Below are 18,932 nucleotides of genomic sequence, written 5' to 3' on the forward strand. Positions count from 1 at the left end.
CATATGGTTTCACTTATTTGTGGAGCATAACAAATAACATGGAGGACGTAGGGAGATGGAGAGGAGAAGGGAGTTAAGGGAAACTGGAAGGGGAGGTGAACCATGAGAGACTATGGACTCTGAAAAACAACCTGAGGGTTTTGAAGGGGCGGGGGGTGGGAGGTTGGGGGAGCCAGGTGGTGGGTATTAAGGAGGGCACGTATTGCATGGAGCACTGGGTGTGGTGCAAAAACAATGAATACTGTTACGCTGAAAAGATATTTAAAAAATAACAAATTAATAAAAATATATATATATAAGTAAATATAGGCGCCTGGGTGGCTCAGCGGGTTAAGCCTCTGCATTCAGTTCAAGTCATGATCTCGGGGTCCTGGGATCGAGCCCCACATCAGGCTCTCTGCTCAGCAGGGAGCCTGCTTCCCTCCCCCACCTGCCTCTCTGCCTACTTGTGATCTCTGTCAAATAAATTTTAAAATCTTTAAAATATATATATATATGTAAATAAATTATACATATAATTTCATACATGTGTGTTTAGGTAGATATTCTACATACACAATGTAAATAATTTTTTAAAGATACACTAGCAGAAATAAGTCAGACTGAGAAAGACAAATACCATCTGATTTCACTTATATATGGAATATAAAAAACAAAAAAGAATAAACAAAAAGCAGAATGAGACCTATAAACAAACCAATAGTTGCTAGAGAGGATGGGCAAAATAGGTGAAGGTGAATGGGAGGTACAGGTGTTCAGTTATGGAATGAATAAACCACAAGACTAAAGGGTACGATATAGGAAATAAGTCAATAATATTGTAATATTGTTGTCCAATGACCGATGGTGGCCACATGGGCTGTGAGGACAGCATAAGGTATAGAGATATGGAATCACTATGTTGTACACCTGAAACTAATGTAATACTGTGTACCATACTCAAATTTTAAAAATGTAATAAATAGGGACATCTGGGTGGCTCAGTCGTTAAGCATCTGCCTTCAGCTCAGGTCATGATCCCAGGATCCTGGGATTGAGTCCTGCATTAGACTCCCTGCTCACCGGGGACCCTGATTCTGCCTCTCCCTCTGCCCCACACTTGTGTTCTCTCTCCCTCGCTCTCTGTCAAATAAATAAAATCTTTTTTAAAAATAGGGGTGCCTGGGTGGTTCAGTCAGTAAAGCATCTGCCTTCAGCTCAGGTCATGATCCCAGAATCCTGGGATCGAGTCCCACATTGGGCTCCCTGCTAATTGGGGAGCCTGCTTCTCCCTCTCCCACTCCCCCAGCTTGTGTGCCCTCTCTCACTGTTTCCCTGTCAAATAAATAAATAAAATCTTTTTTAATGTAATAACTAGATAAAAGATCCACTAGCATCAAACTGAATTTTTTCCTTGCAGTAATCAGTAGCCTTGAGAGAGAATTAGGAAAAGGAATTCATTTCTGCCTGGTAATGCCAAGTTTTCTTTCTTCCTGCCATCCTCAGGAAATGTTACTCCTCTGTGCTCCACATTTTGGGAAACAGTGACCTTGCCAGACCTTCATATCCTCACCAAGCCTCATATTTATGAGCTCCAGAGACAGCATAGGGTCTGAAAATGTCCAAGAGAGAAGAGATCATCAGAGTCAATTCCTCCATTTAATGACCTCTGAGTCACAGAGAAGGGGAGGGATCTTCTCATGCCCCCACGAGTGGTTCAGAGAGAAACTAGCACCCAGATCTCCAGGTTCTGGTTGAGTGGATAGTGTTTCTAAGTGCTCACACAGCCTTTGAGGGAAGGGGAGCGCAAGGTGCCCAGAGCTCCTTGGAAACTGATGGAAGCCCCGAAGCCTTTGCTTGCACCTGCTTGAACCAGAGGTGGCAGCACTGGGTCCTGCAGTCTTCCTCAGGACCTGGGAGTCCTACCTACCTGGCCCCCTGCCTGCACTGAATGCCTCTCCATAGCAGAGAAATGAAAGCCGGTCAGTCCTCAAACAGAAAAATATATAAATAAATAAATGCATAAGTAAATAAATATATAAGTCCACAGAAACTGCAAAAACAGGCTCACTTCCCAAATACTGCAGATTCAGTCCCAGACCACCACGATAAAGCAAGCGAAATGCATTTTTTGGTTTCCCAGGACATATAGAAGTGATGTTACACAATACTGTAGTCTAGTGTGTGCAACAGCATCGTGCCTGAAATAACCATGGACATACCTTAGTTTAAAAGTACTTGATTGCTAAAAACGCCGACCGTCACCTGGGTTTTCAGTGAGTCGTCATTTTTATTGCTGATGGAACGTCCTGCCTCCATGGTGATAGCTGCTGACCGCTCGGGTGGCTGTGGCAGTTTCTTAAAATAAGACCACAAGGAAGTTTACCTCACCGATTGGCTCTGTCTTTCACAGACGATCTCTCCATAGCACGCGATGCTGTTTGATAGCATTTGACACACGGTAGCGCTTCTTTCAAAATGGGGGTCCGTCCTCTCAAATGCTGCCACTGCTTTATCAGCTCGTTTTCTAGAATACTCTACGCCCTTTGTGGTCATTTTAAGTCTTCACAGCATCTTCACCACGAGTAGATTCCAGCTCAAGAAACCATGCTCTGTGCTCATCCATTAGAAGCAACTCTTCATCCCTTCAAGTTTCAGCGTGAGGTTGGAGCAATTCAGTCCCATTGTCAGGCTCCACTTCTGATTCTAATTCTTTGGCTGTTTCCATCATACCTGCGGTTACTTCCTCCACCGACGTCTTGAACCCTCAGTCATCCATGAGGGTTGGAATCCACTGCTTCCAAACTCCTGTTCGTGTTCATATTTTGACCTTTTCCCATGAGTCACTGTCACGGCCGGCGCGACAAATCGACCAGGAATGTGAGGGTAAGAGGATGAAGAAAAGAACTCGAGAAGCAGAGAGATGGGGGCAGGAGGAGCACTGAGGAGGATGTCCAACAGTGCTAAGTTTATTCAAAGCGTTAAGGTCACATATATAGTGATATTACAATAAAAGCAATACACCTGTGTCTAGTTAAACAACCACGAGTTCCCATAATAAGTTTCACATTTGACTATAAGCAGACCTCGTGACGCCAAATGGCTGATGCCAGTACAATCGTTCTGTATTGATACAGCAAAACTGAAAGTAATTTGTGGGCTGTACTAGGGCAGCAAGGACCAGCCATGAACTTATGACCCCACCGAATTGTTCTCATTTGTTTAGCAAGCGTGTGGGAAGTCACGTAGGTGAGCGCACAACACATAGCACAGACCCTTTCTCAGTGCTACTCACCTTTTCCCGTCCTAAACCTTTTGTTACGTTATTCAGACTTTAAAGGAGGCACAAGTCAGGGCCTGGTTTGGTCCTCATCTCAAGCCTTATCGCAGCCTCCCACAAGTCACAGATGTTCTTTTTTTTTTTTTTTAAGATTTTATTTATTTATTTGACAGAGATCACAAGTAGGCAGAGAAGCAGGCAGAGAGAGAGGAGGAAGCAGACTCCCCACTGAGCAGAGAGCTGGATGCGGGGCTCGATCCCAGGACCCTGGGATCATGACCTGAGCTGAAGGCAGAGGCTTTAACCCCCTGAGCCAACCAGGCGCCCCAGTCACAGATGTTCTTAATGGCATCTACAATGGTAAAGTTTTTCCAGAAGGTTTTCAGTTTATTTTGCCCAGATGCATCAGAGGACTCACTGTCTGTGGCAGCTGTAGTCTTTAAAAAATATATTTCTTAAAGAATAAGCTTAAAAGTGAAAATGACTGGGGCACCTGGGTGACTCAGTCGTTAAACATTTCCACTCAGGTGGTGATCTCAGGGTCATGAGATCCAGTCCCACATTGGGCCCCGCACTCAACCTGAAGTCTGCTTGTCCTCCTCTGCTCCTCTGCCCCCTTGCACTCTTTCTCTCTCTCTTTCTCTTTCTCAAATAAATAAATAAATAAATATTTTAAAAAGTCAAAATTTCTCCTTGGCCCATGGGCTGCAGAATGGATGTTGTGACAGCAGGTATGAAAATAACTTTAATCTCATGGCACATGCCATCAGAGCTCTTGGGTGACCATGTGCCTTGTCAACAAGCAATAATTTTTTTTAAGATTTTATTTATTTATTTGTCAGAGAGACAAAGAAAGAGACCAAGAGCACAAGCAGTGGGAGTGGTAGACAGAGGGAGAAGCAGGCTCCCCACCGAGCAAAGAGCCCGATGTGGGACTCAATCCCAGGACCCTGGGACCATGACCTGAGCCAAAGGCAGAAGCTCAACCATTGAGCCACCCAGGCAAAGTGTCCCAAGCAGTAATATTTTGAGAGGAATCTTTCTCTTCTTTCTTTCTTCCTTTCTTTCTTCCTTCTTTCTCTTTTGGAGCAGTAGGTCTCAAACAGTGGACTTAAAATATTTAGTAAACCATGCTACAAACATGTGCTATCATCTAGGCTTTGTTGTTCCCTTTCTAGAGCACAGACTGAGTAGATTTAGCATAATTCTTAAGGGCCCGAGGATTTTCTAAGTGGTAAATAAGCATTGGCTTCAACTCGGTCCCCAGCCGCATTAGCCCCCAACAAGAGAGTCAGCCTTTGAAGCTTTGCAGCTGGGCATTGACTTCTCTCTCTGAAAGTCCTGGGTGGCATCTTGGCTGTCTCATGTGCACTGACAGTCTGCTGAGTAGCGTCACCACCTTCATGAATCAGCCTCTTCCCGGTCCCTTGCTGCGGCTTCTACGTCACACCTGCCATTTCACTGGAACTTTCAGGTTATGAAGTTGGTTTCTTTCCTTGAACCCCATGAGCCAACCTCCACTGGCTTCAGACTTTACTTCTGCAGCTCCCCCAGCTCTCTGAGCCTTCACAGAATTGAAGAGAGTTAGGGCCTTGCTCTGGACTAGGCTTTGGATTAAAGGAACGTGGTGGTTTGATCTTCTATCCAGACCACTCAGACTTATTCCCTATCAGCAAGAAGGCGGGTTCGCTTTCTTTGTTCACTAGACTAGCACTTTCATTTCCTTTGCATCACAGGTTGACTAACTGGCACAAGAGGACTTGCCTCCAGCCTCTCTCTACCTGCAACCTGCCTTCCTCACTAAGCTTGGTTGTCTTTTCTTTGGCTTTTAGATGAGAGATGTGTGACTCCTCCTTTCACTTGAAGACTTAGAAATTACTGTAGGGTTGTTAATTGGCCTAATTTCAATATTGTTGTGTCTCAAGGAACAGGGAGGCCCGAGGAGAGGAGAGAGATGGGGCACCAGCTCGTCAGTGGACCTGGGAGAACACACACATTTATTAAGTTGACCTACTATTATGGGCGCAGTTCATGGCACCCCAAAACAATTACAGTAGTAGCATCAAAGATCACTGACCACAGATCATCATAACAAATACCATGCTAGTGAAGTTTGAAATATGGCTGGAACTACCAAAAACTGACACAGAGATGTGACATGAGCACACGCTGTTAGAACACCGGTGCCAGTAGCCTCTCTCAACCCAGGATTGCCACACATCTTCAATTTGTAGAAAATGCAACGTCTGCAAAGTGTTGGAAAAGAAAGAACCAAAAAGCTATGTGCAATCAAATGAGGTGCCTGTGCTAAGTTTCTGGTAGTTCTTAGTGATTTATGAATCATCTGATTCCCAAATCTAAAAGAAAAATGGAAGCATTCTACAAAAATTTTAACGTGCTTAATGTGACCTTTAAAGTACAAATTGAGGGGCATCTGGGTGGCTCAGTGGGTTAAAGTCTCTGCCTTCAGCTTACGTCATGACCCCAGATTCCTGGGATGGAGCCCTGCACTGGGCTCTCTGCTCAGCGGGGAGCCTGCTTCCCCCCCCCTCTCTGCCTGCCTCTCTGCTTGCCATCTCAGTCAAATAAAAAAATAAATAAATAAATTTAAAAAAATACAAATTGGAAAAAGAAAAGAAAATTGAAATTGAAACCAACACTCTACGATCAGCTTTATTTGTAATGATCAAAATCTCAAATAACAAAACAATACACCCGTCACTAGGTGAATGGTCAGACTGGGCTATCACCACACTGTGGAATGCTCTCGCTGATGTAGCAGGCATTTGTTACCATTACATTATACTGTATCTTACATTATGTATTATAAAGTGGAAGGCAATTATTATTGGCAGAGAAGAGAGGTGTAGTCTTGAAACACACCACACCCAAATGTGTCTCTTCTTTAGTATCCCCAGAGGCTGAAGGGATTAAAAGAACTTTCCATTCCCAGAAGAAAAGTGTTAAGATTAAACAGATAATCAGGGGCGCCTGGGTGGCTCAGTCGTTAAGCCCCTGCCTTTGGCTCAGGTCATGATCTTAGGGCCCTGGGATCCAGCCCCACATCAGGTAGCCTGCTTCTCCCTCTCCCACTCCCCCTGCTTGTATTCCCTCTCTTGCTATCACTCTTGGTCAAATAAATAAAAAAATCTTAAAAAAAGAAAAAGAAAAAGAGAGAAAGTAGATAATCATGAACACACAGCATCTAGAAATTTGTCCGAATTTTTTTATTCTCTTGAGTCACCCATCAAATGACATGAGATGGAAATCTGGGAATGTCTTTGCTCTACTCTCCCTTCCACTTTTCATCCCACATTTCTTTCAGATCATGTGTGATCTCTTGGTTCCACTGGCTCCTGGCTCCCAGTGAACTGGGAAGGTTCCTAAGAGCACACAGCACATGGGACGTAATCCCACCTTGGGTCTTCAGTAGCTGTATGATATGGGACGAGGTTTTTAAACTCTCAGTGTTTCTCACCAATATAATGGAAATAGCAATCTTGATCCATGGGCGGATACAAGTAATGTGTTGCTACTTTCCTGCCAAAAATTATTCTCACCTCCCTCCTTTAAAAATAGAACTCCCAGGGGGTGCTGGGCTGGCTCAGGCAGTAGAGCATGCCATTCTTGGTCTTGGGCTTGTGAGTTCAAGCCCCATGAGCTTACCTTAAAAAAAAGTAAGTAGAGCTTACTTTAAAAAATAAAAATAAATAGGACTCCCAAGATGTGGCCCAGCACATGTCAATCCCCCTAAAAAGCATGTGTCCAGACACCCTTGCTGTCTGCCAAAGTGTCCAAGTTCTGGCCATGGGACAGGAACAGATGTGACGACCACCACATCCACACTGTGCCCTTCAGAGGAAAGACCATGTGCTCCTTTGAGCCTTACACCCTTTCCTGTAGCATGGGATGTAGATATAATGGTGCAACGTAAAGAACTTACTTTGGACCAGGGATTGAAGACATGGTTTATAAGGAAAGAGGAATCACTTGACCAGCATGAAACCAATCACCACCTGGAGACTGCAGCATCCAGTTTCAGCTGCTGTGTTTTGGAATCTCCTTGTTATAGCAGCTCCCACAGTACAATAACTGATATAAAAGTTAATGGCAGGGGCGCCTGGATGGTGCTGTCAGTCAAGCATTCAACTCTTGCCTTCAGCTCAGGTCATGATCTCAGGGTGGTGAGATTGAGCCCCTCCTCGGGCTCCACGCTCCGCGGGGAGTCTGCTTGATGATTCTCTCTCCCTCTCCCTCTGCCCCTCCTCCCCAATCATATGTGTGTTCGTTCTCTCTCACTCTCAAATAAATGAGTCAACCTATCTCAGATGGATGAACCATGAGGACATGATGCTAAGTGAAATAAGGCCATCCCCAAAAGACAAAGGTGGTATGAGTCCTTTCACATGCGGTCCTTAAAGTGGTCAAATTCATGAAGACAGGAAGTAGAAGTGTGGTTGTCAGGGCTGGCAGGGAGGGAGGAATGGAATTAGTGTTCTGGAGAAGGATGGCATGGATGTTTGCATAACATTCTGAATGTATTTAATGCCACTGAACTGTACAGGTAAAAAGTGGTTAAGACGGTTGATTTTACATTACGGGTAGTTTACCACAATAAAAGAAATAGAAACAAAAGAGAACCGAGGGAGAGGAAATCTTGGGCTGTGCTTGCTTGCACTTGGAGCTGCCTGGACACACAAAGATGGAGCACCTCCTAAGTTTTTTAGAAAAACTGAGAGCCTGTAAATGACTGTTGAGGGGGCGCCTGGGTGGCTCATTCAGTTAAGCATCTGCCTTCTGCTAAGACGATGATCCCAGGGTCCTGGGATCGAGCTCCACATCAGGCTCCCTGCTCAGCGGGGAGGTTGCTTTTCCCTCTGCCTTTGCCTCCCCCTCCCCCTGCTCATGCTCTCTCTCTCTTTGTCAAATAAATAAAATCTTAAAAAAAAAAAAAAACTGTTGACTAGTGGGCTCATAAAACAATGCCCCAGTGTTTCACGATGAGGTCCCCAAAACCATAGCCGCAGGAGATGCACTGAGAAACCTTCGGAAGCGGTGATGGAGGGCACAGTGAGGAGGCTCAGGGAGGGCAGAGCCCAGGGCCGCGGAAGATAATGGTACAACCAATTGGCTTACAGCAAGGGGAGGAGCCTAACAAAAATTTTAAGTTGCTAAGTTCAGCGACTTCTGTGAGCTTCCCAGGCCCCCGCTGAGGTTTGTTGTTTTGTCGTTGTTGTTGTTCATTGTGGTTTTAACATCTATTTCTCGCAGAGATTGGAGTTTTCTAAAGTTCATGGGTGGCGAGGCGCATGGGTGGCTCAGTAGGTTAAAGCCTCTGCCTTCGGCTCAGGTCATGATCCCAGAATCCTGGGATCGAGCCCCGCATCAGGCTCTCTGCTCAGCAGGGAGCCTGCTTCCCTTCCTCTCTCTCTGCCTGCCTCTCTGCCTACTTGTGATCTCTGTCTGTCAAATAAATAAATAAAATCTTTAAAAAAAAAAAAAAAAAAAAAAGCTCAGGGTGGCCAGAATGGGAGAAGCCACTGCAAGTCTTGAAGAAGAGAGCTCCTATTTCAAACACTACACAGTGAACAGATGACTGGCTGGGCTAAATCCCAGGGCAAGGGTGCTGGATGCAGGAGAAGGAATGGTGTGGGCATAGTCTATGACAGTAAGAACAGCGGCACCTGTCCTTCTGGTTCTGCTTGTCTAGGGAGCTGCTTTCAGATTCATCAGCACCAAGATATCTGCAAGATAAACAAATCCTTCTCTTGCTAGTATCAACTGCCACACATGGCATCCCTGCCTCAGTGCTACTTTTCAATTTTAGTCATGGTAAAATACACATAACATGAAATTTACCATCTTAACATGTAACCCACTGACCCCTTTAAGTGTACAGATCAGTAGTGCTAAGTACATTCTCTAGAATCTCTCTAGATTCTCTAGAATGTCTCTAAAACTCTTCCTCTTTAAAAACCGAAACTCTGTCCCCATGAAACAACAACTCCCCGTTCCTCCATGTCCCTCAGCCCCTGCCTCCCACTGTTCTACTTTCTGTCTCTGTGACTTTGACCATATGAGCAGACTCCCATAATCTTGTCCTTTTGTGTCTGACTTATTTCATTTAACATAATGTCCTCAAGGCTCATCCATTCATCCATGTGGCAGCCTGGGTCAGAATTTTCTTCCTTTTCTTTTCTTTAAAGACTTTATTTATTTGAGAGAGAGAGACTAAGAGAGAGCATGAGAGGGGAGAAGGTCAGAGGCAGAAGCAGACTCCCCATGGACCCAGGAGCCCAATGGGGGACTCAATCCCAGGACTCCAGGATCATGACCCAAGATGAAGGCAGTCGCCTAACCAACTGAGCCACCCAGGCGCCTTCCTTTTCTTTTTTTTTGTTTTTTTAAGATTTTATTATTTTTTTTTTTTTGCTGTGGTTTTGAGACTTAACTTTGCACCTCCCTGTCTGTCCTTCCTTCTTTTTTTTTTTTATATAATTTTATTTTTTATAAACATATATATATATTTTTTTTTCCCCCAGGGGTACAGGTCTGTGAATCTCCACGTTTACAAACTTCACAGCACTCACCATAGCACATACCCTACCCAATGTCCATAACCCCCCCCAACCCCCCTCTGCCCAGCAACCCTCAGTTTGTTTTGTGAGATTAAGAGTCACTTATGGTTTGTCTCCCTCCCAATCCCAACTTGTTTCATTTACTCTTCTCCTACCACATTAACCCCCCATGTTGCATCTCCTCTCCCTCATATCAGGGAGATCATATGATAGTTGTCTTTCTCCGATTGACTTATTTCGCTAAGCATGATACCCTCTAGTTCCATCCATGTTGTCGCAAATGGCAAGATTTCATTTCTTTTGATGGCTGCATAGTAAGATTTTATTTTTTATTTATTTGACTGAGAGATAGAGAGCACAGGTAGGCAGAGCAGCAGGCAGAGGGAGAGGGAGAAGCAGGCTCCCTGCTCAGCAGGGAGCCCAACATGGGGCTCAACTGCAGGACCCTGGGATCATGACCTGAGACAAAAGCGGCCACTTAACAGATTGAATCATCCATGCGCCCCAAAATTTCCTTCTTTTTTGATGCTGAATAATATTCCATCAGATGGATAGACCACATTTTGTTTATCCATTTATCTGTCAGTGAACAATTACTTCCACCTTTTGGCCATTGTAGATAATGCTGCTACGAACATGGACATGCAAACATCTCTTTGAGACCCTGCTTTGAATTCTTCTAAATATATATCCAAAAGTGGAATCACTAGATACTCCTACATTTTTAGAGGAACCACCATAATGATTTCCACAGCAACTACACCATTTCACACACACACATAGGACACAAGGGTTCCAGTTTACCAACATCCTCACCAACATTTGTTACCTTCTGGGGGTGGGGTTTGTACCAACCATCCCAGTGGGTATGATAGCATAACTTTTAATTCATCATTTTGTCCAGACTCATTCTTTCTTGGATTTTGCCAATGATTCCCTTGGAAAAGAGAGAGGTTAAAAGCCCTATCCTGCCACAAACACACATAATAAATTTCCATTTTCCAGGGAAGAGGGATCAAGACAGCACAGTAACACTAAAGGAACACTACAGTCTATGACTCCCAACATGATGTTCATGTACTATTTGTAACTAATCAGTTTCTACAACAATCTCCAGAACCCAAAATCATACTAGCAGGAAAAGAGCTGCCAGTTGGTGGCGCATCTGACTCTTGGTTTCTCTTGTTTCGGCTCAGGTCATGGTGTCAGACTCATAAGATCAAGCCCTATGTTGGGTTCCATGCTCAGTGCGGAGTCTGCTTGGGCTTCTCTCCCCCTCCCTCTGTCTCCCTACCCTCTCTCAAGAAAATAAATAAATGTTTTTTTTTTAAAGGGTAGGGGGGAGAAAAACAAATGTTGGGTGAACACCTGACATGACAGGCTCTTCCAAAAGCTCATTCCAAGGAGGAGAAAAGAAGGCCCTTACTTTTTCACCCCAAAAAATATACCTTTATTAGTTATCTATTGCTGCATAACATATTACCCAAAACTTAATGACTTAAAATCACACACACTTATCATCTCAACATTTGTGTAGATCGGGAATCTGAGCAAGGCTTACCAAGGACTTCTGTGACACAGCCTCTCACAGGCTGTGATCAGAATGTTGGCCAGGACTGAGGTCTCATCTGAAGACTCAAGTGGGGAAGGATCCTTTTCCTAGTTCACTTATTTATTTTGAGACTGGACTGTGTTCCTCAAGAGCCATTGAACTCAGGGCCTCAGGGTCTTACTGTTGGCTGAAGGCTACTCTCAGTGGGCTTCTCTAACTCTTGTGTGCAATTTGCTCCATCAAAACCAGTAAGGGAAAGTGTCCAGTAGCAGGAATGAAGCCAGAGTCTTTGTAACCTGACCACGAAAATGACATTCCCTCAATATTTTCATATTTTGTTGGTTAGAAGCTAGTTACTCAAGGGGAGGGAATTACATGAGGTCATGAGCACCAAGAGATAGGCTCACTGGGGACTATCTTCAACGCTCTTTGCCATATTGTGCCCTCTTCTGCATTTCAGGACTCCAGTGTTGACCTTTTGTTTCCCCAGCTTCTACATGCACCCTCTCCTCTTCTCTTCTTCTGCTACTGCAAAAGCAGTCCACCCCCCCCACCCCCCACTGACACCTTCCTGAAGTAGGCATTGCCCTCTTTTTTCTGCAGGACCACAATGGCAGAATCATTCCAGGGGAATGCAGAGGATTTCAATAAACACATCTGTTTGGGATTTTTTAAATCTTATACCTGAAAAGGTCATGCAATCAAGTACAAGTAAATACACAGAATGAGTAACAGAGTTAGCAGAGTTAGAAAACAGAGAAGCAAGGAGAGGCATGTCCCAGGCAAGGCACAGGTGTTCACGTGAGAAGTCAGGGTTGTCAGAGACAGTGGCTTGGTTTCCCCAGGGCAATCAGAGGTATGTCGATAGGGAAAGTTTTATGAGGTGTTTTGTTCTTTTCTTAAGGAATTCCATTTGTAAGTGTATCAAAAGGATCCAACAGGAAATTGTGATACACTCTGAGTGGGTAATGGAAGGGCAGTTTTTAAAAAGGGGCTGTTCATAGGGGCACCTCGGTGGCTCAGTCATTAAGCGTCTGCCTTCAGGCTTAGGTCATGATCCCAGGGTTCTGGGATCAAGCCCCACATTGGGCTCGCTGCTCAGCAGGAAACTTGTTTCTCACTCTCGCACTCCCCCTAATTGGCTCCTTCTCTCATCGTACCTCTCTCTGTCAAATAAATAAATAAAATCTTTTTAAAAGGGGTGTGGGTGCTGTTTGTAAAGGTGTGAGCAGAGTTAGGGGCTAGAGCAGCACCCCAGAACTAGCAGCACTGGAGAGCTGTCAGCACCCACATGCCTAAAGAAACTAAGGAAACCATGGTTATAGCCAGAAAGATTGGTTGTGTGGAAAACACTGTGACCTCTGACTAAGAGTGGCCACCCATGGACACATGTAGAGAGGGACTGGAGAGAGTAATATCCTGGCCTGTGTCTCCTCCTACCCTCCATCTCCTGACAGTGCCTCTCATTGACCAAACCCAACCAGAAGCCAGAAGACAGAGAGCCCATCAATGTGATCCATACAGGTTGGTTTCCTGAGACAGAGATGAACACAAAAGGGTGGGCTTGCTCTGACAAATGGAAGATACAGCATATAACACACAGACCATATCTTTCTGGTGAATCTCAAGGTGGAAACCCCATCCTCAGTGTTTAGCTTGTTCTTTTGTTTCTAATTCCTTGGCATGTATAGTTAGGTTGTTGATTATGTATCTTTCTTCCTCTTTAAAGATTTTATTTATTTATTTATTTATTTATTTATGTATTTGACAGAGAGTAAGTAGGCAGAGAGGCAGGCAGAGAGAGAGGACGAAGCAGGCTCCCTGCTGAGAGAGAACCCAGTGTGGGACTCAATCCCAGGACCCTGAGATCATGACCTGAGCCGAAGGCAGAGGCTCAACCCACTGAGCCACCCAGGCGACCCTCTTTCTTCCTTTTTAATGGAAACACTTGCAGCTATGAATTTCCCTCTGAGCACTGCTTTTGCTGTATCCCATAAGTTTTGGTATGTTGTGTTTTCATGTTCATTCATCTCAAACTATTTTCCAATCTAACTTATAATTTCTTCTTTGATCCGTTGTTTAAGAGTGTAGTGTTTAGGGGCGCCTGGGTGGCTCAGTGGGTTAAGCCTCTGCCTTCGGCTCTGGTCATGAGCTCAGGGTCCTGGGATCGAGTCCTGCATTGGGTTCTTTGCTTAGTGGAGAGCCTGCTTCCCCCTCTCTCTCTGCCTGCTTCTCTGCCTACTTGTGACTTCTCTCTCTGTGTGTCAAATAAATAAATAAGATCTTTAAAAAAAAAAGAGTGTATTGTTTCATTGCTACGTATTTGGCAAGTGTCCAGTTTCCTTCTGTCACTGATTTCTTATTTCATCCCACAGTGGTCAGAGAAGATGCTCAGGAGGATTTCAATCCATCATCAGGTTTAATTAGACAAAAGAGAATGACTAAGCTATTTCACATATACTAGGGTGGCTATAATTTCAAAAAGTAGAGAATTGATTTTGGAAGAATGAGGATAGCAGAAACAATGATTCTTCATTCTCCCCTACTCCCAGTCTCTGGTAACCTCAAATCTACTTTCTGTCCCTATAAATTTGCTTATTCTAGATATTTCATGTAAGTGGAATCATATATTTGTACTTTTATATCTGGCTTATTCATTTACCATAATGTTTTTAAAGATTTTTTAAATTTATTTTAGAACGAGAGGGGGGCTGCCTGGGTGACTCAATCTTTAAGTGTCTGCCTTCAGCTCAGGTCAAGATCCCAGGGTCCTGGGATTGAGCCCCACATCAGGCTCCCTGTATGTCAGGAAGCCTGATTCTCCCTCTCCCACTTCCCCTGCTTGTGTTCCTGTTCTCACTATCTCTCTCTCTGTGTCAAATAAATAAAATATTTAAAAAGAGAGAGAGCACAGGAGTGGGGAGAAGGACAGAGGAAGAGAAAGAGAGAAAACCCCAAGTAGACTCCCCACCAAGCCCAGAGCCTGATGTGGGACTCCATCTCACAGCTCCCGGGATCATGACCCCAGATGAAATCAAGAGTTGAACAACTGGTGAATGAATTAAATAGAGATGGTATATATATATACCATGGAATATGATTCAGCCATAAAAACAGAATGAAGTCTTAATATTTGCAACGATGTGGATGGAACCAGAGAGTATAACGCTGAGCGAAATCAGTCAGAGACAAACACCATACAATTTCACTCACATGGAATTTAAGAAGGAAAGCAAACAAAACAAACGAAGGGAGAAAAATGAGAGAGAGAGAAATCAAGCTACAGATGCTTAATTATAAAGAACAGATTGGGATGCCTGGATGGCTCAGTTGATTAAGCGTCTGCCTTCTGCGCAGGGTCCTACGATTGAGCCCCTCATAGGGCTCCTTGCTCAGTGGAGAGACTGCTTCTCCCTCTGCCTGCCCTTCCCCCTGCTTGTGCTCTCTCTCTGACAAATAAATAAATAAAATCTCTTTAAAAAATAAAAATCAAAATAAATAGGGTGCCTGGGTGGCTCAGTGGGTTAAAGCCTCTGCCTTCGGCTCAGGTCATGATTCCAGGGTCCTGGGATAGCGCCCACATCGGGCTCTCTGCTCAGCGGGGAGCCTGCTTCCTCCTCTCTCCCTCTGTCTCTCTCTCTCTCTCTCTCTGCCTACCTGTGATCTCTGTCAAATAAACAAATAAAATCTTTTTTAAAAATAAAAAAAAATAAAAAATTTAAAAAGAGCAAATTGGTGGTTGCCAGAGGGGAGGAGTGTGGCAGGATGGATTAAGGAGGTGATGGGGATGAACAGGTGTCATGAAGAGCACCAGGTGATGTGTGGAAGTGTTGAATCAGTACACTGTACAACTGAAAATAATATAACACTGTATGTTCACTACCTGGAACTTAAATAAAAACTTTTCACAAACATATCTGATAAAGGACTGTCATCTAAAATCTACGAAGAACGCATGAAACTCAATAATAAAAAATTTAATGGATAAAATGACAAAATTTATGTTACATAAACTTTACCACAATGATTTATGAAATCCTCCTCCTTTCCTTTCCTGTCACACAACAAAGAAAAGATCCAAGAGGAAGACAGCTAGAGAATCATCATGAAATCAACTCTAATCATCATGACACTCTAGCTTTTACAAATATTTATCACTAAGAGGATCTTACTGTTTATTGTCTCCTCCCACTAGATTTAAGTATGTGGTTCGAGCAGGAAGGAAAAAGACATCCTGCAGCGGCTGGTTCAAAGCCACCGAGAACACGGATTAGAAAACCCGGCTCCGGGTCAGATGGGAGCTCTGCGTCTCACGATCACCGAGTGCCCCAGGGGATGGCAGAAGGCTCCCTAGCGGTCCTCACCCCCCAGGGCAAGGAGGAAGCAGCCTTCCCTGCTCGTTGTCAGCACTACCCTGCCCCGCTCGCCCAGGCTTGGCAGGGTTCATGGCTGGTGACCATCTGCACTGCAGAGCGCGGTGCATCCCCGCAAAGTCAAAGGCTCAAGGACCAAAGGAAGAGGCCGCGCTGTTTTCCTGAACTTCATGGTGGGTCTCAGCCACTGCCAGTTGCCTCATTGAAGACGCTATTTAATTCAAGGCTACAGGAGCGACCCCTGTATTCCAAGCAGGGAAACTGAGCGTCAGGCGGGATATACGTTCATGAAGAAGCTAGAAGGGGAACGTGGATCAAGCGTTTATTGAAAAACCCCGCGGTTCCGCCCCAGGGTCCTCCTCAGAGCCACCCGCACCTCCTTGTTGCGCAACGTGTACACCACGGGGTTCAGCAGCGGCGTCACCACCGTGTAGAACACAGCCACCAGGCGGTCCTGCTCAGGCCTGGCCCTGGACTCGGGCCGCAGGTAGATGATGGAGGCGCAGCCAAAATGCACAATGACCACGGTGAGGTGGGCCGCGCAGGTCGAGAAGGCCTTGCGCCGGCCGGCGGTGGAAGGGATCCTCACGATGGCGGCCACGATGAAGACGTAGGAGAGGAGGACGAGGAGGAAGGAGACCAGCACCACGAGGACGCTCAGGAAGAAGATGGCCAGCGCTTTGCCGGCGCTCTCAGAGCAGCTGAGCTTCAGGACCGGCGTGATGTCACAGAAGAAGTGCTCCACGCGGTTGCTGCCGCAGAAAGGCGAGGAGAAGATCATGCTGGTCTCAATCGAGGCCACCGAGAAGCCGGAGCAGAAAACCAGGGCTCCCAGGCGGAGACACACTGTGGGTCTCATGATCACCGAGTACCGCAGGGGGTGGCAGATGGCCACGTAGCGGTCATAGCCCGTCAGGGTAAGGAGGAAGCACTGGCTGCATCCCAGGCCCAGGAAAAAGAACATCTGAGCCCGACAGCCAGGGATGGAGATGGCCTGGCTCTCCATGAGCAGATGGGCCAGCATGTTGGGGATAGTGACCAGCGTGTAGGAGGTCTCGGAGAGGGACAGCACGGCCAGGAAGCGGTACATGGGAGTGTGAAGGGTCGGATCCACCTGGATGATGATGATGATGGTGATGTTGCCACTGAGGGTGACCAGGTATGTGAGGAAGAAGAGCCCGAAAAGGGTGTACCTCAGGTGTGGGAGGTTGGAGAAACCCACCAGCACAAACTCGGTCACCAGCCAGGTGGCATTTTCCTGCTGCTTCTCAGGAGCCTGAAAGGAGAGGACAGAGTAAATGGAATGGGACAATTTTGTAGTGATCTGCCATACATCTGTACCAATAGGGCAGGAAATCATCCCTGTTTTACAAAAAAAAAAAAAAGAGAGAAACTCAGAAATTATGTCACTTCTAGGGGTGCCTGAGTGGCTCAGTGGGATAACCCTCTGCCTTCAGCTCAGGACATGATCTCAGGGTCCTGGGATTGAGCCCAGCTTCAGGCTCTCTACTCAGTGGAGCCTGCTTCCCCTCTCTCTCTGCCTGCTGCTCTGCTTACTTGTGAGCTCTCTCTCTGTCAAATAAATAAATAAAATCCTTTTAAAAAAAGAAATTATGTTACTTCTTTTCCTTAATATCACCCAGCTAGTCAGTGTCTCTTCAAAAGGCAAGAAAATTATAGATTTGGAAACAGCCTGTGTCAGTCAATGGATGAATGAATAAAGATATGGTATAGGGCACCTGGCAGGCTCACTGGTAGGACATGCGACTCTTGGGGAGGCGAGTTCAAGCCTATGCTTGGTGTCCAGAATTTTTGTTTTAAGATTTTATTTATTTATTTGACAGAGAGACAGTGAGAGAGGGAATATGGGCAGGGGGAGTGGGAGAGTGAGAAGCAGGCTTCCCACTGAGCAGGGAGCCCAATGCAGGGCTCGATCCCAGGACCCTGGCAGATACCTAATGACTGAGCCACCCAGCGCCCCTAGAGATTACTTTAAAAGAACAAGGAGGGGGAGGAGAGGGAAAAGGAGGAGGAGAAGGGCTGTATACACACTACGGAATATTAATCATCCTTGGGAAAGAAGCAAATCCTGCCTTGGGCAACTACCATGGCTGGATCTTGAGGACATTATGCTAAGTGAGATAAGTCAGAGAAGGAAAGACAAATACAGTATGGTATCACTCATAGGTGGAATCTGAAAGAGCCAAATTCTTTTTTTTTTTTTAGTTAACATATAATGTATTATTTGCTTCAGGGATATCAGTGTGTGAACCATCAGTCTTACACAATTCACAGCACTCACCATAGCACATACCCTCCACAATGTCCATCACCCAGCCACCCTCTCCCTGTCCCTGGAACTCCCAGCAACCCTCAGTTTGTTTTGTGAGATTAAGAGTCTCTTATGGTTTGTCTCCCTCCTGATCTCATCTTGTTTCATTTTTTCCCTCCCTATGCCCCATGACCCCCCCCCCGCCCTGCCTCTCAAATTCCTCATATCAGAGAGATCATATGAGAGTTGTCTTTCTCTGATTGAATTATTTCCCTCACCATAATACCCTCTAGTTCCATCCATGTCATTGTAAATGGCAGGATTTCGCCGGGGGTGGGGGGATGGGTGATGGCTGCATAGTATTCCATTGTATAGATATACTACTTCTTTATTCACTCACCTGTTGATGGACATCTAGGCTCTTTCCATAGTTTGGCTGTTGTGGACATTGCTGCTATAAACATTTGGGTGCACATGCCCCTTCGGATCACTATATTTGTATCTTTTTTCTTTTTAAGATTTTATATATTTATTTGACAGAGAGAAAGAAAGATTACAAGTAGGCAGAGCGGCAGGCAGAGAAAGAGGGGGAAGTAGGCTCCCGCTGAGCAGAAAGCCCAGTGCAGGGCTCCATCCCAGGACCCTGAGATCAAGACCATGACCTGAGATCATAAAGCCAAAAGCAGAGGCTTTACCCACTGAGCCACCCAGGCGCACCTACATTTGTATCTTTAGGGGAAATACCAAGTAGTGTGATTGCTGGGTCATAGGGTAGCTCTATTTTCAACTTTTTGAGGATCCTCCACACTGTTCTCCAGAGTGGCTGCACTAGCTTGCATTCCCACCAACAGTGTAGGAGGGTTCCCCTTTCTCCACATCCTCGCCAACATGTCATTTC

General features: G+C 45.3%; 1 protein-coding gene across 1 annotated transcript; it reads right to left on the reverse strand.

Moving 5' to 3' along the window:
* Positions 1 to 16,084: 16,084 nt before the first annotated feature.
* LOC116874054 (olfactory receptor 10T2-like) lies at positions 16,085 to 17,122 on the reverse strand. The gene has a single exon (XM_032868482.1). It carries the CDS (start codon positions 17,120 to 17,122, stop codon positions 16,085 to 16,087), a length of 1,038 nt encoding a protein of 345 aa, XP_032724373.1.
* Positions 17,123 to 18,932: the final 1,810 nt, after the last annotated feature.

This window comes from Lontra canadensis, unplaced genomic scaffold (genome assembly GCF_010015895.1).
Source record: "Lontra canadensis isolate GAN:19392208 unplaced genomic scaffold, GSC_riverotter_1.0 scaffold35, whole genome shotgun sequence".
Taxonomy (NCBI): domain Eukaryota; kingdom Metazoa; phylum Chordata; class Mammalia; order Carnivora; family Mustelidae; genus Lontra; species Lontra canadensis.